The sequence below is a fragment of the Barbatula barbatula genome, assembly GCF_947034865.1.
Source record: "Barbatula barbatula genome assembly, chromosome: 7".
NCBI classification, from domain to species: Eukaryota; Metazoa; Chordata; class Actinopteri; order Cypriniformes; family Nemacheilidae; genus Barbatula; species Barbatula barbatula.
The window spans coordinates 18,357,271-18,383,020 of NC_136770.1; the positions used below are offsets into that span (position 1 = coordinate 18,357,271).

The 25,750-nt window shown below is 35.6% G+C and overlaps 1 protein-coding gene across 1 annotated transcript; it reads left to right on the forward strand.

Moving 5' to 3' along the window:
- The first annotated feature begins 537 nt into the window (after window positions 1-537).
- On the forward strand, window positions 538-24,002 carry usp13 (ubiquitin specific peptidase 13). Its single transcript, XM_079461370.1, has 21 exons — window positions 538-671; window positions 2,004-2,129; window positions 4,196-4,256; window positions 5,798-5,919; window positions 6,738-6,880; window positions 8,054-8,238; window positions 8,329-8,423; window positions 8,568-8,758; window positions 8,899-8,970; window positions 9,240-9,333; window positions 9,611-9,736; window positions 12,528-12,681; window positions 12,850-13,024; window positions 13,500-13,588; window positions 14,048-14,170; window positions 14,714-14,740; window positions 14,844-14,987; window positions 17,017-17,183; window positions 18,685-18,877; window positions 18,978-19,062; window positions 22,292-24,002. Exons 1-21 carry the CDS (start codon window positions 561-563, stop codon window positions 22,386-22,388), a joined length of 2,580 nt encoding a protein of 859 aa, XP_079317496.1. The 5' UTR covers window positions 538-560; the 3' UTR covers window positions 22,389-24,002.
- Window positions 24,003-25,750: the final 1,748 nt, after the last annotated feature.

Sequence of the window (25,750 nt, forward strand, 5' to 3'; positions counted from 1 at the left end):
CATAAAGTATACATACAATTAAATGAGTTAAGAAACAAGACTACTTATTTACATATTATTTAATCATTGTCTTCGGTGCAAACTAAGTAATTTACCTGAATTAATTCGTAAAAAACACACGACTGTCTATGGCATAAACGTAAGATTTATGTAAACGTCAATATCTATTATATATGTATAATAAAGCATTATATTTCCTTTTATCGATTTTTGACAGAATGATAAATGTCAAGTTACAAGAGAATGATACATTTATTTAACTCTTCAATTCTACATCAAGTAGTAGGCCTAATAAAAACATCAATTTATGTTGCATCGATGCGCCACCACTTGCGTCACGGTGAATATCAAAGTTGCCTGTTTCTCATAAGGGACCCCCATTGTTTCCCTCCCCTAGAAGCCTCCTCCACATGTATGCCGCAATGTTTTCGTCGTCACATCCCTCGGTTCATGAGGAATGTTGGGTCTGTAGGATTTAAAAATAGCTCCATCTCCTCTTCTGCCTGACACGCTGCTGCTCCAGTGAGTCTCATAGTGGTACGAGCAGCAGGAATGTGAAGATGGCTACAGATCTGGGAGAGCTACTGGTCCCGTACATGCCCACCATTAGAGTACCGAGGACTGGAGACAGGGTTTTCAAGAGCGAATGCGCGTTTTCCTTCGACTCTCCCGTGAGTATAATGTCATGTACTTGATGCGTGAAGATACAAAATAACTGTGCGGCTGTGCGCACTGGCTTCCCCGGACACGTGAAGAGCTGCGTAAAGCGCGAGGGGCCACCATTCTCTTGCTCAACTTACGTGACAGCCTTCATAATAATTAAATAACACGCTGATGTTTACATCTTTGCAGTGGGGCCAGGTTTCTTTTTTAGCATTAACGTTATTCGTGATTCACATCTATTAGGACATAAGAGAAAGGAATTATGAAAGCTGGACTGTATACAGAGAATTAGGTTTAAAGGCGTGTCAAAGCATTAATTATTTTTCTGTATTCGACACCTTCCCAAATACACAAGCAAGGCGACACTTGTTGAGATCCGTGTGTTGTGCTTTTCCTTTGAGATATTAAGGAGGGAGAGACATGATGGGTAACTCGCATTTCTCGTGGAAGAGGGATTTTACAAATCTACAGTAATAAACCGAAACGTCAAGCGGCCATTCTCCACGAACTATAAAAAGAAACCCGGTCAACGTGGGTCGTCCAACGTACACGAGCTATGACAATAAATATTGTCATTAAAAATACACCAATATTGAGGACTTATGTTGTGAACCTATCTAACTCACAGCTTCAAAAGTTGTAAAGGTGACTCAGCTGTTTGGAGTTCGTCATGTCAGACTAAAAGACAGGTTATTTTTATACACTATCTGTTCAAGCTCGTGTGTCACCAGGAAGGAGTGACGGGTTTTTCAGTCTGGATGATCTCCCCACACACACTCACAAACCCTATAACATTGTTTTGATTTGGATTAACCTTAGGTGTGATGTTTTTTACTAGCAAACTTTCTGACAATAAATTATATGTAAATATGAGAAAAGCCTTTTCATAAACATATTATATGCTTTCATAAATTTGATCTGAAAAACGGTGGTGGTATCATTGTACAGTGTTTGTTAATATAAAAACTTTACTAGTTATACTTTGCCTGGTGTTACCATTTTAAAACTTTTTTTGTTTGTGCACTAGTTTAAATCTTTTAGGGACTGCTTTGTTGAGTCAAAGTTTTTACAGAGTAATATCTTGGACTACTTTTTTTGTTCCTATTTAGCAGACTTGTTATTATTACTCACAAAACCTTTGTCTATATTATAGAAGTTTAAAACTGTTTGCTTAAATCCGTAATGCCGTGTATGTGCTGTAAATCTAGCATGAGATTAAATATGATTTAAATTATGAAATTATTGATGTACAGTTGTTTATACAGCGATATTTACCTTGAGCCTATGACAGATCGTACTGTATTTGTCTAATAGCATGATGTTTGCTTTTATTCATTTAGGAATCAGAAGGAGGTCTCTATGTGTGTATGAACTCGTTCCTGGGTTTTGGAAGAGAACACGTGGAGAGACATTACCGTAAAACTGGACAGAGCGTATACATGCACTTGAAACGACATGTGAAAGAGGCAAGTGGACAACAAACTTTGTTTTTAGTTGGTTTGCAAATAGACTTTAGACAACTATGATATATTATATGCCTCGTTAAAAGGTTGTTGACACTTCACTAAACTTTTTTTGTGGTCTTTAAAACTTTCGATCTGAAGGTGTATGCTTAGGCTAAAATATGTTTGTTGACAAAAATGGAAATGTGCCAACATTAATTTCTTCCATTACAAATAAAAATGTATTTCATTTGGATTAGTCCTAAATGGTATTCAAAAGCAGAATTAGTATGTCCCAAATCGTATTATGTTGAAAAGAATATTCCAAAGATTCCTGGATGGTCTACTACTTCTGGTAGAAAATCGAAGTGCAGAACGATGCACACTCTAATGGCTGATATTACACAAACTAACAGCAAGTAGGCGGAGTTTAGTAAATTACTGTGAAAGTTATTGGCCACAATGTTGTCCCAGTTTGTGTATATTATTTTGCTTCACACTAAAATGTATATATTTTTCCATTACAAAAACAGTATACTTTTCCATTACAAAAGCAGTATATACTTTTAGTTCATCATATAAGTAGGCTAATTATTGGGACGCAGCAATAGTTCTGTTTTAAAGTCCCTGTTAACCGGAAGTTAAAAGAGTTTTGCTTCTGTATTCTGACACATTTATGAGTGAAAATGAATTTCAAAGGAGGAAATTAGTAGGTTAGTCATTTCAGTGCGGAAGTGCATTTTCAGATTTTATCTGAAGATTATGAGGGCACTTGAATTTTATAAAGAAAATGACCCACATTGATAAGTTATTTACCATAAACGCTGCAATATTTAATGAAAAAGTAAGAATTGTATCTTTTTATGTCACTGGTACTTTTAAGTTTATAAGCATAATTGGAAAAGTAAACTTATTGTTGCCTATTTCTCCCAAAGAAACATTGATTGCGTGGAAAGATTTTTTTTCCCCTAATTTTACAGGATTTTTTTATTCTTTGAGGTTACAGTATGTTTGTAACAAACACATGTTTGCTAACAGACAAAAGCTTCTACCCTAATATTTTTGTGAAATATGTAGAATTACACTCTTTTAGGTTATTTATTGTGAGCGCAGATGACTGTGCCTGCTTTTTAGGCTGCTGGGGCTTTGAGGGCAGTCTGTTGAGGGCATTGCCTTTTGATTTTTCTTCTTTTATAATGATTTCTGGTGATCATTCTCTGGTTATAAGATGCACCATCCCACACTGCCTTCACAAACTTCTAGTGAGGGTGGAAAATTCAATTCAAAACACAGGTGGACAACAGTCAGATTGTGAAAGGATCTTAGAATATTATAGGATTGCGTAAGGAGTCTTAAAAGATGTGGGCTACACCAAAAAGAGGATCTTATGTATGTTCTGGATCCAATACACTTACATTTTGAATGTTTTGTTTTGTTATATTTTTTTATAATTTATGGAGAGTTCTGTATCATTGAAGGCACTTTTGAATGTTATGTTATAAATCCTGTGGTGTGGAAGATTTCCGTACTACTTCAATTAATTCAATTAGCCTATAGGTTATGAGCCTAGCTCTCTGTGTACTTGTAATTTTAGTAAGAAATAACACATTAAATGTATTTACAGTAATTGCTGTAAAATGAAAATTCAGTATAAATAGTTTCATGGGGAAGACAAATGCTGTCTATAGATATTAAGTAAATAACCTGGAGTATTCAAGAACTCTTGAAGAAATGGAGGAATAGGCAGATGTCAAATAAGGGAACATAACAAGTGAATACATTTTATTAAAAAAAAATTTAATGCAGTATTATAAATGTCGATGTCTAAATAAATAGCATTTTTCTTGGATCACTTAAGATGTATAACAAACTAATAACTCCTTAACACAGTTAAATGATTTTACTCAAGTTGCTGTGTACAGTATGATCATTCTTGTCTTTTAAAGATTTATCGCATCAGTTAGATTGTATCCATGTGTGTAAGATGATTCAGTAAGATATATGAGTCACATTAGGGGCATCAGAATATTTTTGTGGATGTAATGTTACGCTAAGCTTTATTATAAGATGTTTCTTGATGTTTATTACAGAAAGCCACAGGTGCTGCTGGGGGTGCCATACCAAGGAGGAGGAACGGAAAAGTATTTTTAGGTAAGTCTGTTCTGGAAGAATAAATAAAAACCACAGTGTCCTAAAATAACAGAGTTTTTATATGGTGATGGTATATCATATAATCTCAAATTTGTATGTTTAGTAATTTGGATCAATCCTGACTGAGGCTAAATTTAGCTAATTTATTTGTATACGCAGTTAGTAACCGTTCTAAATCTAAAGTGCCAAATGCTTGCCCTGGCCTAATCTTCTGCTCTGAAGGGTTGGTTTACATTGGGCTGCTATGCCTGTCAGCTGCTGTGCCCTATCAAACCCGCAGGCTGACACACTTCTGCCATTGGAGAGGTGACGTAGGAAGTGAGGAACCTCCTCCTCTTTTTTAGGGCCACACGTCAGAAATGATTCTAGTTATTTAGTAGGGTGATGCTTTGCCTAATCTGTTATTTAGATGACTCTGACTGCTCTATTAAGAATAATATGTTTGTCACTGGCTTGGAGCACATACAGATATGTTGATCCTATCTTTTCTTTTAGTGCACGACATCTCATAACTGTGTTATCTGACCACGGGCAAAACCTTACCTGTGAAATAAAATTTTAATTATAGCACTTCCTAAAATGTATCGTAGAGAGTGCCAAACTTATGTTTATTAGATTATACTATGATTATTTTACAGACGCTTTAATACAAAGTGACCTACAAATGAGGAACATCAGAAATACTTTGTCAAAAGTTAAAATATAAAACAATAATAAGCAAATCTATGTTTATTTACTTGAAACTACCTTTGTGAGACCACACTGGGTAATTTTACGTTTGTGTTTCTATTTTAGTGGCTTTCGGCGGCCTGCATTGGCATATCTATTGCATGCAATCACAAAAAAGATTTTGTGCAAATATTTTAAGTCATAGCAAAGTCCTGCCGTGTGTCTCCACTTTTCTTTCTAGTGATGGACTCGTTAAATTGAGAGACTACGTGAAAATTTTGTTTTTCAGACTGCAGGACCATTTGAGTGAGCCATAGAAATGGTGATAGTAGTGGAATTAAAAATAGCAGTCACAATCTGTACCTTTATGTACTTTTTAACCTAAAGTTTTTTGTTGCAATTTTTTCGCTGTCTTTCTGGTTTGTAGCTCTTAATGGCAGGGGCTGTGTAGCGATTAATCGCATCCAGAATAATTTAGGTTTGTGCACTATGCATAGTTATGTTGTATTTATAAATAGAAAAACACGTATACATACATGTTTATATTTAGGAAATATTTGTATGTCAGCATAATATAAATAGTATATAATAATAATTTGTGTATGTGTTAAAAATACAAAATGAATACACACAGTGCACAGATATACAGTATATTATGTAAACACAAACTTTTATTCTGGATACAATTAATCTTGATTAATCACAACTAATTGGTAAACAGACCGAACACTGATTTTAATTCTCAACAACTGTGCTTTTCATAAGTTGTTTGTTTATGTAGCCATTGGGATGTTATGAAGCATGTTCACAGTGTAGTAGGCTACTCCTGTCAGCCCTGGTTGACAAATAACTCTCTGCTTCCTTCCCTGAAGATTTAGAGCTTAACCGTGATTTTAACGGCGATGTTTATGAGTATGAAGACGAAGTCAAGCTTGTCATATTTCCAGACCATTTTGAGATCACTTTACCAAATATTGAGGAGTTACCCGCACTGGTTAGTGTGACCGTGTGTTCATGCTCTCTGTATGTGCATGCCAAAAGCCTGATCTACCATTTGAGTTGCAGTGCTTGCCTGTTGAACATCACTGAATTGAGTTTCTATTCTGATTGTGAGTGATCTATACTGTATTGCATATACTAACTGTTTATTCCCATTGTGTGCGGTGATTACGTGGTGTGCTGGGATATTTCTTAACAGTTGTTAGTTATAGTATCATAGCCTAAAGCATGAAAGCTTTTTTCTAATTAGATCCAAATTCTCAATATAATTGTTTTAGGTTTAGTGGAATTAGCAGTCAATTTGTGCTTACAGCATGGTTTTGTGTTTTTGCTGTACATTACTCACATCGGGCCATCAGAAGGGAAATATAAGGAACTCAATATTAATGGATATTTGTATTTTTAGGACAAATGGGACAGATCTTACAATATGACACTAACACTCACAGGATGATTTTAGGTGTTTTTGCTGCTAAATGTTTTTGTGAACTCTGATTTTATCAAAAATATATGCAAACAAAAAATATTCACCAATTCTGTTGGTCAATTTCTCGTACTTAATTGACCTAATTGATATATTGATCTATCAAATACACATGAAGAACAAATGTTAACCTGCTTGTGGGCTATACTACACAAAGATGCATACAACAGATACGTTTGCAGTTGCATGGTGTGCTTACTGTTTCTTCCCCTATGTTTATTTGTTATGTACTTGCACTAACCTGTCTGCTCATCATAGTTTTTCCAACTTTCCTGTTTTGAAGTAGCCATATGATGTTATTAATATTCATATGTCCCTTTAATTCGCAGGTAACAATAGCATGTGATGCTGTCCTCAATGCTCCATCACCGTATAAAAAACCGGAATCTGATTCTTGGGAAGAAGAGATCCAAGTATCCCGACATGCCAGAAGTCTCATACAGCAGGAGAATGGAGTTCGGATTCCTCCCAGGTCGGTCATTTGGACTTCTTAGCACTCTAGACGAGATAGGGGTTTGCCAACTTTAGGGCACCACTTAAATCTGATATGTCTGCCTTCCTTAAAACATATATTATGTTATGGAATATGGAATGTGTTTAGGAATCTTAGTATCGCACCAAGTCGAATATCTTGAAATATGAGGCAATAATTGTTGTTGGTTAGTTGCTGTAGATATTGGTGGTCAATAATATGTTGTTTTCAATGACTAACGATAGTTCCGATATGTCAAGAGAGAAGAGAAAGTGGTTGATGTTTTGTTCTATACAAAATAACAATGTTATAAAATCAAACGATAGTAACATTTTAGGTTTTTAGGCAAAATGCATAATATACTGGTATTGACAATAACCGTGATATAAATCCATTTTTATTTATATTGTTTTAATACTTTAATATCGTAAATAATTCAGTACCCATTAAAAATGTACACTTAAAGGCAGTGTCATGACCCTGTCCACAAAACTAGGAATTTCAAGACAAGGAGGGCAGGACCATGACAGGTAGTTCACATGATATACTGTATATTATATTATATTCATTTATATTAAATTATATTATATTAATTGTATTATAAATGCATTTCGTAGTTCTGATAAAAGGTATTTGGAAGAATGTTTAATGGAGCAGTTCTCGGGCACTATCTACTATGGTAGTCAATGGTGCCCCAGAACTGTGTAGTTTAAACATTCTTTAGAATATGTTCTTTTGTGTTTAATAGAACAAATACATTTATAAATGTTTGTAACAACATGAGGGTGAGTTTATGATGTCAGAATTGTAATTTTGGGTGAACTGTTCCTTTAAGAGCCACAATGGTTGAAAACCATCCCTCTCTCTGCCTTTCTACAGTCATATTTCGAGTTTATTTCGACAAATATTGTTTTCGTGAATTTGTATTTTCGTGAACTTTTTGTGAAAACGGAGAAATAGTAGATGATACTTAGTCAGTAGTAGTCAGTAATTCTTTCCATTTGTGTTTAAAAAATGGCCTTGACTTGATGATCTTTGCTGAAACTTAGTTTAAGAATCAATTTTTGTAAACTGTTTCCAGCAGATGCTCAATGGATTATAGAGCAGGTAACAGATTCTCAGGGTCTCCTCTTCTGCCTGTTCATGTCTTCAATATGCTTTATGTCCTATTAGTGGCTGGAAGTGTGCCAAGTGTGAAATGAGAGAGAACCTGTGGCTAAACCTGACTAGTGGTTCTGTCCTCTGTGGAAAATGGTTCTTTGACGGGAGTGGAGGCAACGGGCATGCCCTCGACCACTACAAAGAAACCAACTTCCCCTTAGCTGTTAAACTGGACACAATCACCCCAGATGGAGCAGGTATGTGTCTTGACATACGTCACATGTTTGCAAGCTCGACCATTTTTGTACAGCCAACATTTAATGGATGTTTTATGTGCTCTTTCGCAGATGTTTATTCCTTCGATGAAGAAGAAGCAGTTCTCGATCCTCAGATATCTGAACATTTATTACACTTCGGAATAGATATGCTGCAGATGCAAAGGGTATGTTTTCAGTTTCAATATAAGAATTGGGGGTGTCTGGTCCTTTTACTGATTTGCTTTATTTGTATCAGTTCATAACATCAAAAGACTGTAACACCTTATCTTTCTCTGTCTTTCTTAAATATATTTGTGTGTCCTTTCCAGACAGAAAATGGCCATCACACAGATAACCACGTACAGCCACTCGTAAGTGACTGGGAAGTGGCTCAGGAGGCTGGGCTAAAGCTAAAACCTGTGTATGGCTCAGGATATACGGGCATTAAAAACCTGGGTAAAAGCTGTTACCTGAGCACCACTATGCAAGTTCTGTTCAGTATTCCAGAGTTCCAGAGAGCGTAAGTACCTTAAAGTCGTCTTAAAGCGTAGCTCTCTTAATACTTCATGCTAATGTCATTAGGCACATAAACGAAGCCTGTCTGGCCAAGGTCTTTACTAGTATATTTATTGTGCTAAAACATACATGTGTGTACCACAGGTATGTTGGGAATCTACAAAGAATATTTGATTACTCACCCCTTGATCCAACTCAGGACTTCAACACACAGATGTAGGTGTTTTAACATTGAACATCAATATTCTTTATATTGTTATAGGTTAGATTGTAAATATGATACATCATTTATAATATACGTGTCTTGCTTTTCTCTCTAATGTGCTAATATAATCTAATGAACTGGCCAAATAAATGGTTCTGTGCTCTGTGAATTTCATGAATACTTATGCCACATTATGCAATATTACCAACACAACAGTATTGCATTGTGTCTTATTTAGAGATGTGTTTCTTTAGGAAAGTTGATTTTCTTTGTTTTCAAGCGCGAAACTAGGCCATGGACTTCTCTCAGGCCAGCACTCCAAACCTCCACTGAAATCAGAACTCATTGAACAGGTGATGAAAGAAGAATACAAGGTATTTGAACTGGTCTGTCTTGCTTGATATTTGTCATGGTTAGCTTCTCATAACTGAGTTTATGCTTACAGTTCAGCATCCCTTTGGGTGCTAGTTTGTTTTGGTTGAAAGACCTAAGCGTCACGTTATATACTTGACTCAAGCTAAATGTGTTAGTTGTGCGAAGACGCTCTTGAATACAAAAACCAGATTTTGTGAAAGACAGTTTGTTGGCTTAGTGGTCATTTATTTGGTGACCCTGAACATCATTGTATCATGTGTTTTTTTTTCTCTGCAGCAGCAGCAAAGAGGGATTTCACCTAAGATGTTCAAAGCCCTGGTCAGTAAGGGACACCCGGAATTCTCCTCCAACCGGCAACAAGATGCTCATGAATTCTTCCTGCACTTAATAAATCTTGTGGAGGTATGTATAGGTTTTTTCCTTTGTTGAAGCTTTAATCGATTACCTAAATAATTTACTCACTTTAAAAAAATTGTATGACTTTGTTGTGTCTAAACTAAATTGTACCAAGCGTTATTCTGAATATTTTTTGGTAAGTAATGAAAGGACACATGCACTGATTTGGATACAAATGGTATTACCTGATGCTTGAGTTACATTCTCACACAAACTTCAGTCGACTTAATATACACCATGTTTATGTTCTTTTTGTTGTATTGTACTCTTATGGCTTTATCAAAATTTTCCTCAAACAATTGACAACAAAGTCAAACAATTGATGTTGGATCTTTTTCATGTTTCCGGGTTTCTCAGCAGCGGAAGTCAGCATAGGTGGGTAAACTTTTATACCGGTTAATGGGAGACTGCCACAAATATATTTTTTACATTCTCATTTGCTCAGATAGCAAAAGAAAAACTCACCGATAAAAATGAAATTATCAACAACTTTGGTGGATTTACAATGTTAAGGTCCGTTGAAGGCGTCATCGCAGTCTTGTGAAAAAGGTCCAGCTTCAGCTCTAGTGGGCTGTTAACTATAGGTTCTGTCCAAATTGAGAACAAATCAGTTATGTCATTCACTGTTATCATGGTAAAAGAATATCCAGGACATCCCTCAAATATTCACATGTTGTGTTCCACTTAAAATATCATACAGGGTTAAGACAACATGGTGATAATTTGCATTATTTACATCATTTGAGGGATCTAAATAATCTGCCTCTAATTGCATCATAGAACATCTGCTATTTAAAAATATGGTTTCAGAGAAACAAGGGTTTCTAGGGTTTGGCTGAAATTTCCCAGACATGTTTGTAGACTTTGAGTCTGGACAGCGGGCTCTAGTTTCAGGAGACACTTTCGACTGCACTCTCTACTCCTCCGCTGGCAGACACACTTGTGGTCTGAAGTGACTTTCTCAACTGAGTTAAATATAGATACCCCTATCAGTTACAGAGGGCAGATAATGCTTCCTGTTACCTTCCCCTGCTTGGTCCATGTCCAGAATGAAAGCCGTTGCCTTCCCTGACACTTTTAAATGGCTCGAAAACAAACAAAGGTGCCACACCGTGCTACGTTAAAACATGAAATGGTATTCGCAACCCATTTAACTGTGAAAATGTGATGTATTTCTGAGTGGAATATTCCACATAAAAACAAATCTAGTGTGGATCTAAAATCTAGTCGTTGGGTATTCATTCGATTGTGAAAAGGGGTTTCAATGTGACATAAAATGTGATCATATAAAAAATGTGCACTGTCATTTTCATATCAATAACGTCAGCCTAATAGTAGAGTCATTTTAGCTGGTGCAGAACAGGTTTTGATTCTGATGAAGAATGACAATTTATTTTATGAAATAACATGCACAGATAAATATATACACAACCCTCAATATATTAAAGGGGTCATATGACACGGCTAAAAATAATTATATCGTTTGTTTTAAATGTAATGCAATGTGTATACACGAGTTAAGGTTAAAAAACGCTGTATTTTCCACATACCGTGCATGATTGTATCTCCTCTTTGCCCCGCCTCTCTGAAATACGAGGATTTTTTAATCTCATCGCTCTGGAAAGCGTGGTGTGCTATGATTGGCCAGTTAACTAGTGTGTTTTGATTGGTCGAATACTGCAAACATGTGATGATAATGTAACACCTTTTACCATATTTAGAAATTCAGGTTCCAAAGCAATTGTACTGACATGTCCGCCCACCTTACGTGCGTATGCATTTGGGCGGTCTTAGTCAAACCTTGCCGCGAACTGATGTAGATCTGTGGGGGTGTGGTTACACGAGGCGTTTCAGGTCTGGGTGAGCATTCGCTTTCGAATAGAATGCATCTTTTGTTCCGATACTATAATGTGGGCAACTTCTAACAAAGGAAAAACACATATTCGCGCCATATGACCCCTTAAAGACATTGAATTTGTTTATATACTAAAAATGGCTTTAAAGAGGTAAAAATAATCAATAGCTAATATTTGTGAACCTTTGCCTTGCAGGATTGGACAGATCATATAATAGTACATACATTTTTATGTAAAGTACAGGGCCATATTCCCTCGAAATGCTTCACGCTAAGAAATGTGGGCCGCTTTATTTGTGGCTGCCTTCAGCTGTGCCTTGTGTAAAATAGCTCAAGGTCCGTGAACAGTGATGGGACCTTACAGTGCATTTCTACCTCCTCAGCAAGTTTGTTTTCTGGTTCGTGCTCTCTGGTATCTTAGACTTGATAGAGGGGACTGGTATATTTCTGTATGGCCTCAAAATAGTGGAACTGCTTCAGGATGACCTTGTTGATCTTAATTATGGACTAACTCTTTACTGCCTCTTGAACGGCCTGAATTGAAATAGAAAGCATTGAAGTAATATTGGAGTTTGTTAACTAGTATTACTGTGATTTATCATTAGGTCATTGCTACTACTTTTATTCTACATTGAGTTATTTTGTTAAAAGATCCAGTTCGCTTTCATTGTACGGCAGAATGTGATGTAGTTTAGAACAGAACATTTTTCATTTCATTTGAAAGTCTACATGAAATCAACATTGAAGTTTTTTGGACTTTAGCATAAATGAGTTGGCCTTAAAGGGTTAGTGGGTCTTTAATGAACAATTCCACGCAACACAGTTCTCACCAAAAGAGAGAAAGACTGACAAACCCACAACGATAAAGAATAACAGATCTTTCATGAGTGTAGAAAATGTATCTTGACATAGATTATTTTATGTATGTGTTGTCATGTCCAGAGGAACAGCAATGGCTCAGAGAACCCCAGCGACGTTTTTCGTTTCTTAGTGGAGGAGCGCGTGCAGTGCTGTCAGACACAGAAGGTGCGGTACTCGCAGAGAGTCGACTACCTTATGCAACTTCCTGTACCCTTGGAGGCTGCCAGCAACAGAGGTAACACATTCTACAGTTCTGTTACCAAATATTAGTTTCACTCTGATGATTCAGTAATATTAGTTAATACTTTGGCCTTCATTTAGATTATCCATCAGATTAATTATGTCCATAGTTTGAGGTGTTTTAAGGAATCCACTAGGCATAATGGTGATGTCATTTTTACAGATGAGCTAATAGCATATGAGAGTAAGCGGAAGGAAGCAGAGGAGAATATGCGGCCCCTTCCAGAGTCTGTGAGGGCACGGATCCCCTTCACTGCTTGTCTGCAAGCCTTCACAGAGCCTGAAAATGTTCGAGACTTCTGGAGCTCTGCACTACAAGCAAAGTCAGCCGGCGTGAAGTAAGCAAGGTTCTGGTTCAAGACCTTATGAAGGTCTTGACACACATGTTTGCCTTACAATTTAGAAGAAAATTAATGGAAAAGTTTTACTCACCCTGTTGTCATTTTAAACCTGTGATTTTCTTTCTTCTGCAAAACACTTCTGTAAAAAAGTATTGGACACAAAACCAATACTTTTGTATGGACACAAAACCAATGCAAGTCAATGGGGAGCAACGGTTCTAAATATCTTGTGTTCTGCAGATAAAAGCCATTCAGGTTTAAAATGTCAAGAGGGCGTGTAATATGACAGAACTTTCATTTTGAAGGTGAACTATCCTTTTTATCTATTCCAATTATTTGATATGATATTTACCAGTTACTCAAGCTTTGAAGATATCTAAAATGCTTTTTTCCATATCCCAGGCTTGTTTGATGCTTAGAAATAAAGTTGACGTGTGTTAGCCCCTGAAATTGTGTCTTTCTCAATCCTCAGGACCTCTCGCTTCGCATCTTTCCCTGAGTACATGGTGGTACAAATGAAGAAGTTCACATTTGGTGTAGACTGGGTGCCCAAAAAGTTAGGTGTGTGAATTTAGATTGTCTTCACATTTTTGTATTTACATTCACTAATTGCTGTCCAGAGCATGCAATATTTTTATTCCAGCATCTGTCAAACCGTGTTTACGGATTTATGATGTTTCTTGTTTATCAACCCTGTCTGCCTGTCACAAGTTCTCTTGTGCAATTCAGACCGTCTCATGTTATGCCTCTTGAGCAATGCATGATGACTGGTCACCTCAGAAGAGAATTTGCATGGTGTGAGTTTGTTCAGCAGATCTTTTGACCAGCAGAGGGTACTGTATCACTGCTTTGTTGGTCTCTAGCTGAGAAAATTCTGGTATAAGTGGAGTGATTTAGGAAAGTAATATGAAGTGTATTCTGAGTCTTAGGCCTGAGACTTGGGAACAAATAAACATGCGTTTAGACTTTTGTGAGGCATCTTTCGAATGCAGTAGATCTTTTTATGTGCCGTCTATGCAGATATTTCTGTAGATGTACCGGATTTCCTTGACTTGAATCGTCTGCGGGCGGCAGGGCTACAGCCTGGAGAAGAGGAACTGCCTGACCTCACACCTCCCATTGTCATTCCTGATGATACCAGAGGTGAGAATATGATGCATGAATGTCTTTTGTGTCTTTTGGAAATCTGTTTCTGTTTAAAATTTTTACGAATAGTACTTTTATATAAAAATGCAATGGCGTGGATCCATTGTTTCTTTTACACATTTGGTACATGGAAAATGAATATGTTTTTGGACAATATTGCAAAAACATGTAAATAGAACAGGATATAATGTGGCTCCAAAAAATATTAGGGAACCTGAATTTATTTGTCAGTATAAACACACTGACAGCACTAATATAAATTCTATATAAAATATATGTAATTGTGTATATACATGCACACACATAAAATGTATATATTATATAAATCCTATTTGAATAAATATATACATTTATATTTACATATAATTTGTTATGCATAAATATTAAATATATAATATATTTTAATTTCAATCAAGAGAATTGTTTTAAAGAATTGTAGCACAAACACCTAAACAAATAAACATTTTATTCATAAGAACTTTTGTCACTTGTCAACCTGTCTATTGTCTTTATAATAACTGATTTTTTTTTCCCATTAAGGCAGTTCAACAAACAACTCTTTGGAATGTAAGTGTCACTTTTATTGTAAATACATAGAGACAGAAAGATTTCTGTATTCACATATTCCAGCTGTATTTATTTGACGTGGGCTTGCTTCCATGTTCCCCAGCTCCAGAGATAGATGAATCATCTGTGATGCAGTTGGCAGAGATGGGTTTCCCTCTGGAAGCGTGTCGGAAGGCTGTGTACTACACTGGGAATATGGGAGCAGAGATGGCCTTTAACTGGGTTATAGCACACATGGAAGAACCAGGTAGGACCTTGTATCTTAAGATAACCACCAGACATTTGAAGAACAGCTTATCTTTACCATAGGTGTTCTGTATAAAATAAATATTGTTTGAAATATGAAAAAGTTACAATAATACACAAAATACAACCATATACATGCTGTTGCAATATACACCGCCATCCATGTCGCCTTGAAGATAAATAAGCTGGCGAGGTCTGGTGCGCTTTGTGGAGCTCATTATTTGGGTTGCTGCCACGGGGGAATATTTCATGTTTGGAGCATGCCTGTCAGCTGTGGTCTAAAATGAACATGTGTGACGTAAACCGCTACGTATTTCCACTGATGTACTTCAAGCAAAATCATTTTAATCAGCAATTTATGTAGGTTGCTTTCTCGGGTTGTGTTTTAAAGACATCAATATGACATCTTTGTCGACGTGCTTCTTACTAGTAAACACAATTCTCAGATGCTAGCATCACCTGTGAGTTGGGACTTCTGTTCTCATCTCTTTCCTGCCCTAGTTAAGCAGCCACCTGAGAACACACATACACACACACACACACACACATAAGCAGAGTCTCTAGTGGTCTAAACCCCATTAGCTTTACATCTCCTAGACTTACGTTTGTTCCACAAAAACAGCTGGACCTGTTTCAATATGACAGTGGTTATTAATGTGTACACTGATGACTTTATTAATTGTTCTGTAATTCGGAGATGAAATTAAAACACAGCAAAAGAATCTCAACCTGTATTGTTTATATCAAAACGTATTCTGATCTTTTTTGTTTATTGTATTTATTTTGTTAAACGGATACTTCCTATCCTGGAGGCTGATGGGTCAGTGGGTTCAAAATTCACGCCCTCACTTTTACTTTGTAGTTTAAGTAAATTTTACAATGTTATGACAATAATGCACTCAAGGCCATGCCGTGTTATGAATAATAGGTACATTCAATGGCATGAAAGGATGTAAAAGTGCAGAGATGTGCCTTTTTGGTTCGTAAGATGATGTAGACAGACAGTTTGAAGAAACCGAGCACATTGTTGGTGTTCATGTGAATTTATCCATCATGGTAATCTGAGTAATGTGTGTTTAATATTTTCATCCACACCTGGTAAATAAGTCTTCTGCAGAATACGAAGATTTTTTAAAGAATACTGGTAAGCGAAGCACGGCGGTACCCATTGGCTTGCATTGGTTTTGTGTCCATACAAAAGAAGTGAATGGGTACCGCCGTTGTTTGGTTACCAACATTCTTTAAAATATCTTCTTTTGTGTTTTGCAGAAGAAAATCATACAGGTTTGAAATGAGGGTGAGTCCATAAAATAAATGTTTGCTCTCCATCTTGCTTTCCAACACATTGCCTGTTTTCTGGTGTTTACATTTTCATTTAACACGTTAAATAGAAAATTGTTAATGTCAAAACTCATCATTTCATGACAAACAATAAAATGAACGAAATTAATTACATTCTATTAAAGGAATGTTTGTAGTATCGGAGCAGTTGTTGAATTACCAAATAAATTACGACCCAATATGCGCTAATTGAGAACCGTCCTTATTGAAAACTGATAGCACATGAGACCTGCGGCTGTTTGCATCTACAGATCTCTTTGATTCACAGTGAATGTGTTCTGTTCTTGCACCGAAAAACTGCCAGACAGAGTGCAACAAAATAGAGAAGAACGGAGAGGATCTTGAGATGAAGACGAATTATTATTCATCATTTAATAATATGATTATTAGATGCCAATCCCCATGTGTACATACTTTAACACCCATTATAATTTTTTTTCCAAAAATACATCTAGACCTGTCTGTTGTTCAATGATATGAAAAGAAAGCAAATAATACATTGAGCAATGTCTATATAGTACATTATCTGCCATAATAACATCATAATGTCTTTGAATTGTCTTCATTTGGTATTTTTCCAAACAAATATTGATGTATCTGACATGTGTGAATTTGATTAAAATCGATTGACGGCTTCTGTAATAAAAGGTTGTAAGTGTGACGAAAAACACGTCTCTCGACTCTTTTAGATTTTGCGGAGCCTCTGGCTATTCCCACGTACATGGAAGCAGACCTGCCCAGCCCCAGCCTTCCTGCCATCAGCACACTAGACAACCAGCCTCCAGAAGAGAGCATCGCCATCCTCACCTCCATGGGCTTCCCCAGACATCACTCCATCCAAGCTCTCAAAGCCACAGTGAGTGATCTGTCCGGAATCATCACGTTAATATAATATTATTATTATAAATAGTAGTTTTATAAGGTTTGTCTTGGCGGGTAACTATAAGCAAATCAGAATTCTAACATTATGTACTCATCCCTGAGATTCTTCAAACCTGCAAGCTGTTATTTGTTCCATAGAACACAAAACATATTTTTTTATAGTTAAAGCACTTTAAAACAATGCATATACAGCATTTTTGGAATGCTTTTAAAGTCTTCTGCAGTCATGTGATGAATGGACAAAACTCTATTCATTATTTATTGATAATCTGCTAATCTGAAAGGTAAAAAAAGCTGTTTAACAATATGATTACAACGTATTTTCTGTGCCATAAATGAAATAACAGCACACAGGTTTTGGAAAAGACATGAGGGTGTGTAAATAATGACTTATATATTTATATTATTGATTATTTAGTGACACAGCATATGGTGTGTATTCGACTACATTTAACTCTTAAACAGGTCAGTTATTTTGGCACAGAGTTATTATTGTAGTCCCACGTGACCATGCAAAACAAGTCCCAACGTGTCAGGATCAGTTCTGTCTCTGAACTCTCACTGGACAAGCATGTAAGAGTACAGAAGCCATTTATTGAGCTTGTCTGACCTTCATGTTACCTTAATGTAGTTTTGAAAGTTCATAGTTTATTTTCATGTTTACAGTTGAAGGAAATGCGATTTATAATGGCCAGTGTTTTACACAGAGATGACTACGTGTCTAAAAATGTCTCTATTCAATCTAGAATTCAGTTGGCTGGCAAAATGTTATTCCTATTCTTTTGTGGTTCTGCAAAAAAAAAAGAACTTGAAATATGTGATGATACATTATATGGTTTTATATCATATACTGTGAGTATGTACAGACTATCACATCAAATCATTAGAAGTGTTTTCAAATACTTGAATAAAAAAAAGTTATTTCTTCAAATTAAGACCAATATTTCCAATATCTCACATGAAAAAATATGTGTGTACATGTAGGCTCTAAAGCAGCCAATAATAGCTCAGTAACAAGTGGACGTCTTCACTCTACGGGTCTCACGTTTGGCTACGAAAAACAAGAGCGTCAGTTTTGCTTCGTGAATCATGGTGTTATTTCAGATAAGTGCCCAAATGAACATTTTGACCACATTATAATGACTTCATTAAAATATTACAAGTATATAAAATATAAGCTATTTCGTACCTGACAGCTCAAAATTCATTTTTCAGCTTATCTTGCCAAATCAGGGTCAAATAAGGTGACATTTTTTGAACAAATTTTGTTATGTACTTACTCAACTGATTTTTGTTTGTTTTACCCCAAAAAGTTACATTGCATCTTTATGCAGTCCGCAGCATACACAATTTGACCTTTCTTATTAAGAGCTCATTTATTCAGATGCCGATGTGTTTCACCTCCAGACATTGGCAGATTTTATGATGTCAGATATTGTCAACCAATCAGATGTCTGCCTCTTCTCTGACCACAGAATAACAATTTGGAACGAGCTCTTGATTGGATATTCTCCCACCCGGACTGTGGGGATGAAAGCGAGGCTATGTCAGACACACCAGACACAGAACCAAAGGATAACAGCTTCTCGAATGGCAACGCCAACAGCGATTCCTTACTGAGCCCAGATCAGGAGGTGTCCAGTCCCCGTGTCAGAGACGGCCCAGGGCGTAAGTGCTCATTACATACTGCATTGAAAAACGTGGGTGAATTCATAATATTAAAAGCAACAAAACCTGTTTTTTGTTTCTTTTTTTGTTCATATTAAAGGTTACGAACTGTTTGCCTTCATCAGTCATATGGGAACATCAACAATGTCTGGCCATTATGTTTGTCATATCAAAAAAGAGGGAAGGTATGCTGATCTTGATATATTAATAATTTATTTAATATATGTTTGTTTTGCGAATGTATGGATGCAAACCCCTAAAGTCATGGATTGATTGATGAGAGGATCCAAAAAACAACAGGTCCCATTTATAAATTCTATGTTTATTCATAACACCAGTGTGTGCACTCAAAGCGAAATTGTAGATTTATCAGTAAATTTGTACTTCAACTCATTTTACATTTTTATAAAAAGATTTCCAGTAACTATGTATTAGTTACTGGCTGTGTCGATGCGCGCAAAGCGTGCACAGTCTAAAAATGGCTCACTGAAAGGTTGTTTTCAATCGCATGGACAGCATCAAGGGATTTTCTCCATAGGAATTCACCATAACAAACTACGTACTTATGTTAAATGACCTGAACAACAACCAGGTAAGCCCAAATTTCTGTCAAACTTTACTTGTAATAAACACCGTTATAATCCATTAAAAGGAAACAGCTTAACGTACCAAAACAACAACCACGGAAAAAACAAATATTAAACATTTTTTTTATCACTGATATCAAACATAAACATGATTACAGAAAGTTTTACTTTCTGAGAGTGTCGCTGCCTTGAACCACGTTATGTGGTTCCTTGAAAATAAACAAGCTTAACAAAAGGGTATTTGACAAAAACAAAATTAAACAAAAAGGATCCTTGGGTATAGAGCGATGTATTGGATTGATTTTTTAAATGTGAAATAAAAAAACGGTGTAACTGTCACAGTATTCATAAACTTTGAAAAAATATTTTTACTTGGAGGCCGCCATGTTTTGCATTAAAATCTGTGATGTCAAATGGTTGCAAACTATACCTGTCCTCTTTCGCAACAGTGAAGCACACACGTTTTCCATATATAGCAGTAAAATGTGACACATAAAACACAAGATCGGGTATATAAACACACAGGGACAGTAGGTGGCGGTATATCCTCTTAACACAAGCCAGCCTGCCTGCCATAAAAGAAGAATGCGTTCAGTATCAGTAAGTGATTTAAAAGCACACTAACCTTGAACAGACATAGTCTTAAATAGATTTAAACTACGGCCTTTAAGACGTTTAAGACATCAGCATCTACCATCATAGTATACTTTATACATTATGAGAATATACTGATAAACACAATAATATGTTTTTGCGGTTTGGTTATTTATTTTGTACTAGAGCACACATGAATATTAGCCCCCGTCAGCTAATGAGCAAAGGACAGAAGACCATAACGTTAGGCTATTGATGTTGATAAATCAACATCAAAAAGTCCAAATCTGTATAAAATGCATTCTATAGTGGCTAATAATAATCATTGTGTATATAATACATTTGAAATGATTTTTGGTTATTAATATGCATGTTTGTATGGTTTCTGACAAACCATATTAAAATGTATGAAAATACACCAAATAGCGTCTTTATTTTCTTTCATATTTTAGCATTTATATATATATATATATATATATATATATATATATATATATATATATATATATTATCCTACAGAACCTTATATTTACTGAAGAACTGATTAGTCTGTCTGTGTTTAGTGTGGCTGCCTAGCTGTGCGTGCAACCAGATAACGTCATCGAAAAAGAACATGGCGGCCTCCTTAGGTTAAAATGACTATTACTTTTAGGTTTTTCAAGAACTGAAAATATTTGATGTGTTTCTAATGACAAATGCTAGTAATGTAAGGCTATTTCAATTAAGCCATACATCTCTCTATACACCGGGTTCCCTTTAACGTAAGACTTTAGTTATATTCGGAATAAGTGCTTGTTCTTTTAAAATTAGCTAGTGTTTATTCAAATTAAGGTTTAATAGAAAATTGTTTTTGCGTAGTCGTTGTTTCGGCAGGCTGTTAAGCTGTTAAATGTGGGCTTCCATGGTCATTTAGGTACGTTAAACCTTGTTAAGCGTTTTGGAAAGTCATCCAGTGTTCTATAGAATTGTCCTGCCCTGGCAGATTTTCCTACAACTTTAAGCGGCCCTTAGCATACAGTTTCTGTATATTTCATGTTGATCTTGAGTATTTATAGAACAGTATCACACCCTTCAAATATCCGCAGAGTCTTTAGTTTGATCACATTTATAGAAGACATATACAGCTGGACGATTATTTCCGAAAACATGCAACGCCTGTGGGGGGAGGGGGGGAACAAAAGCACGTGCACGCATCTAAGTTTCACTTAGCCTACCGCATGCAGTTCATGTCCAGGGTCTTTTAGCGCTGGGAACGCCGCTCCATCTATCACTTTCGAACGATCTCAAAATCCAGGGTTATATCCACCGTTTATATAACATTCATATGTTTAATAACATTTCACCTGTGGAGAAAATCACCTGCTGCCCTACATCCGCACTTTGCTCATTTCATACAGAATATCCATTGTCATGGATTTTGTATCCCCATAGTGCCTAAACGTATGTAAATGCAGGAAATGGGATTCAAATCAAAAACATTTTACCCCATTTTGTGCCCCCCCAATTCTCAAACCAAAGTTACACTCCTTGGTGTTTAGTAAGAATATGTATTGTCTTTCAATTGGTTTTAAGGATGCCACACTGAACTTAACTTTGGAGCAATCTTACTCCACTATATTTCATGAATAAAAGTTTTTTACTCTTGTTTCAAATCTGTATAAATGTCTTTGTTTAGATGAACACAGAAAAATAATTAGAAAAATGCTTGCACCCAAACAGTTCTCGGCCACCATTGACTACTATAGTAGGAAAGATTAAAATGGTAGTCAACAGTGCTCAAGAACTGTTCTTTTGTGTTCAACAAATGTATAAAAAAATATCCTACTATGGTAGTCAAAACAACAAAATTGTTTGGTTACAAGCATTCTTCCAAATATATTTCTCTGTATTCATCAGAAGAAAGACATTTATACAGATTTGGACTGTGTGAGAGTAAATAACGGAACAGTTCACCAAAAAATTTATTTGAAGTACATGGAAATCTAGTATTTTTCTTTACTTAAATGTTTTTACTCAGAACTTTTAAACCAAACGAAAAAGTCCTCGATTTGTTATATACGCAAGTACTGTACTAAAGGTAAAAAACATGTAAAAATGTATTTATGAAATTTTTGAAGTGAGAAGTGCATATTTTTTCTATGCATTAATTCGTTATTAGTGCATGGAATTATATTGGAGCCAAACCTAGATGTTTTTATTTCTTTCATCCTTTTTTGTCTTTTATCATCCCTAGATGGCTGATTTACAATGACCACAAAGTGTGTTTGTCCGAGAGGCCTCCTAAAGACTTGGGCTACATATACTTTTACCGGCGCCTGTCAAGCTGCTAGATCTGGACCTTCATAGCCTTTATGCACAGCCATTAGGCAGGAGAGATGTGGAGTACCACTTACACTGATGGAAACATCTGTAAAAAGGAGAGAGAACCTTCAAGTCCCTGCCAGGACCTGCACTGGCACTCATCACAAGGAAACTATTAAGCAGGGAACTGAAAGTGTTTTGTTTGTCCGTACGTTATTTGTTTGTTTGTGTTGTCTGCTTCAATGGTACAGTGGGGTGCGTGCAATTTTAGGTATGAAAATAATAATTTTCCTAATATATTTACAAATGATTGATTTGTTATATTTCTCTTTTATTATGATGAGCTCCTGTGCCAGTATTTTCAAGACCTGCTTTGGGAAATACGTGTGCCTGCATTAAGAAATTATGACGGCCGTTTTAGACGAATGTACACGATTCAGGGTCATTTAAGGTATCCAGTTAAAAATGATTGGAACAGATTTTAAAACATCTGCCATCTGCCTATATTTTTTAATCATGGCCATACACAATGAAGATGGAGATATTTCTTTGTGGTCCTGTAATCCATGTCAGGTTGGTCATGTGTTGTCATTCGATATTTGCTAGATATACAGTGTATTCTAGCATTAGGAATTCAACCATATATGCAGCCACATCGAGCTGGTTTGTTGTCCCCAGAAGCATTTTCATCTCTTTGGTTCACGGGTTATTGTTTTTCTTTTGGTCTAGCTTTCAGTCAATCTGTGATAGCTGACCGAATAAGGCACCTATATCACATTTTCATGCAACATTCAAGTGCTTTACTTTTACCCTCAGCAGTTTAAAGACTGGGATCAATTTCAATTGATTCTCAGTTTCAAAGAATGTAAAACCATTTGTATTTTTTACTTAAGCAATATTTTATAACAAATAGATTTACAGATAGACCTCAAATGTATGCATTATTCTGGTACTGTGTAACCAAACTGCTGTCAAGCTTTATTTCTGACAAACTTGGCTCCGCAAACTGAGTAACAGTTTGATAAACCCTGGACGTGGCACATATCCTTTAAAGTGTTATTTAATTAATGTTTTGTTACATTATCTTGCTCAGGCTCATCTCAATGCATTTCATCTGAACATTGCACAAACTTTTGTCATGTGGACTGTACCCTGTCATGTTTCTTTAAATTGTTTGTGTGTTTCATTTGTTTTCTTTATTTGCTTGCCCATCTGAGGCTGCATATCTCTCTCATTTTCTCACTTGCTCTTTTCTCTATTCCTCTGTCTTTGTTGGGTGTAAAAGTGGATGCTTTTACCCCACCTTTCTCAAACATGCCATGATATTATCACTACGTGCACTAAAACGCGAAGGTTAGTCAGTTGACATTTTGCAATATTACTGATCTTTAGCGGGTTCTTTTTTTCATGGAACTGAAGGTCATGCATTACGTTTTTATTGTTGATCTTTTGCTAAAAAAAAGTGTGCCAATTCTTACAAACGTGCCCACTTTGTTTGTTGTAAGTTGTTTTTAATAGATTTTCTGATGCGCTTATTGTTCACAACCATAGCATATGCGGGAGATCTGGTTCCAAAATCTGTTCAAACATACTTGTGACTCAGAATGTTTGGATTGTTCAATAAAGTCCACAGTTCAACAGTGCTGTTTTCATATTTGGAGACAAATTGGAAATGGGAGAATTCAAGCCTGGAATCTTTGTTTAGAGCGTCTGAAATAATATCTAAATAACAGAAATACACACATGGCATTTTGATCAATAGCAATAAACAGACATACTGTACAAAATCTATAACAATATTTTATTTTAAAAGATATCTTTTCTATATTGATCGTCTATGTTTCGTCACGTTTAAATATTGCGCCAGATTTATTAAAGTCTGCGGCAAACAATCAAGTTTTCATGTACAAATTCAGAAACACAGTTCTGAGGGATGCATAATGTACAAACTGACTCTAATTCACAATGTGACTTCTAAAGGCGTCAGTAAATCTGCCTATTGCAAGAGTACTAAATATATGTAACTATAAATATTTTCTTGGTTACATTACCCAGCCCAACCACATTGTAAAAATGCTTGTGTCTATATATTTTATTTGTTTAAATGTCGTTTTCAGATCAATATATACTGAAATGCAAAATAGTGTGATAACAGTAATATATAAGTCATACAAATGAAAGGTATACATCAAAAGAGGCATGTCAAGTTCATGCATATATAAATAAATCTAATGCATTCAAAAATAAGCAGTCGGCATGCGATCAGGTGCAGTGACTTCATCTAGACGATCACACCTGAGATTATACAAAGTTCTAGAAAAAGGAGATTTGGCCTAAGGCGTGATATCATCTACAGTATCTATCATTCTGCTACAGACCACAATCCTGCCCTAACTATTAATGAGCATATACAGGGCTTTCCAAAGAGTAGTAGTAAATAAAGAAATAAACAACATCTGAAAAGTGATTGAATGGCTTTACATGCTCGCTCTCTAACATTGCTCTTAAATAAATTCTTGCTAGTTGTCTGTGAAAAATGCAAATATATTAAACCAAAATCGGCTAGATCGGGGGCCACGTTTTCAAATAAGATCAAAATAAATGCTTATAAAATAAACCAGACTTTGATGTATTTTGTCTAAATTAAAGCATCTGTCTTAATTGTAAGTATCAGTTTCCAACTGAAAAAAAACTAGATACTAGATTTTTTTGAATAGATTTTGCATAGCATTTTAAAATCGTTCTTCTGCATACGCACCAGCATTTGCGTTTTGCACAATAAAGCAAAATAAGTCACATGCAAGCTAACGTCAACCATCATAAACAACAATGTACAATGACAGTTTCGGGGTATAAAATGTGAAATTAACTGGAATAAACTAAAGAAATGTTTGGCTTCGATTTTGCTATCACTGTGAAAAAATATTTGTTGCTTTTTGTTGGTTCAACTTAAAAATGGTTGCCTAAATATTTAAAGTTGGTTCGACTTAAAAATATTAGTTAACTTAATGAAATTCTCGTTGAGGCGACTAATATATTTAAGCTGCATGAACTCAAAATGTTAAGGCAACCAAGTAAATTTTTCAAGTTGAACCAACAATTTAGGGTTTTCAAATGATTCATTGTGATTAATGGCATCCAGAATAAAAGTTTGTTTAAACTGTTACTGTGCTTATTCATTTTGTATTTATAAACACATACACATACATGTGTACATATTTAGGAATTATTTACATGTATTTATTATTTGCCAATAATTTAAATATGATTATATTATTATATAAATGTTAATTCATCTTTATATTTTAAATTTTTCTTTAATATATACTGTACATGTACTGTATGTGTAAGTGTTTATAAATACAAAATTAATTTGCAAAATACGCAAACA

Coding starts and splice junctions, on each gene's coding strand:
- usp13 (XM_079461370.1), top strand. CDS start 561: ATGGCTACAGATCTGGGAGAGCTACTGGTCCCGTACATGCCCACCATT. Junction 9,737..12,527: donor ACTTAATAAATCTTGTGGAG/GTATGTATAGGT, acceptor TGTCATGTCCAG/AGGAACAGCAATGGCTCAGA. Junction 14,171..14,713: donor CATTCCTGATGATACCAGAG/GTGAGAATATGA, acceptor TTTCCCATTAAG/GCAGTTCAACAAACAACTCT.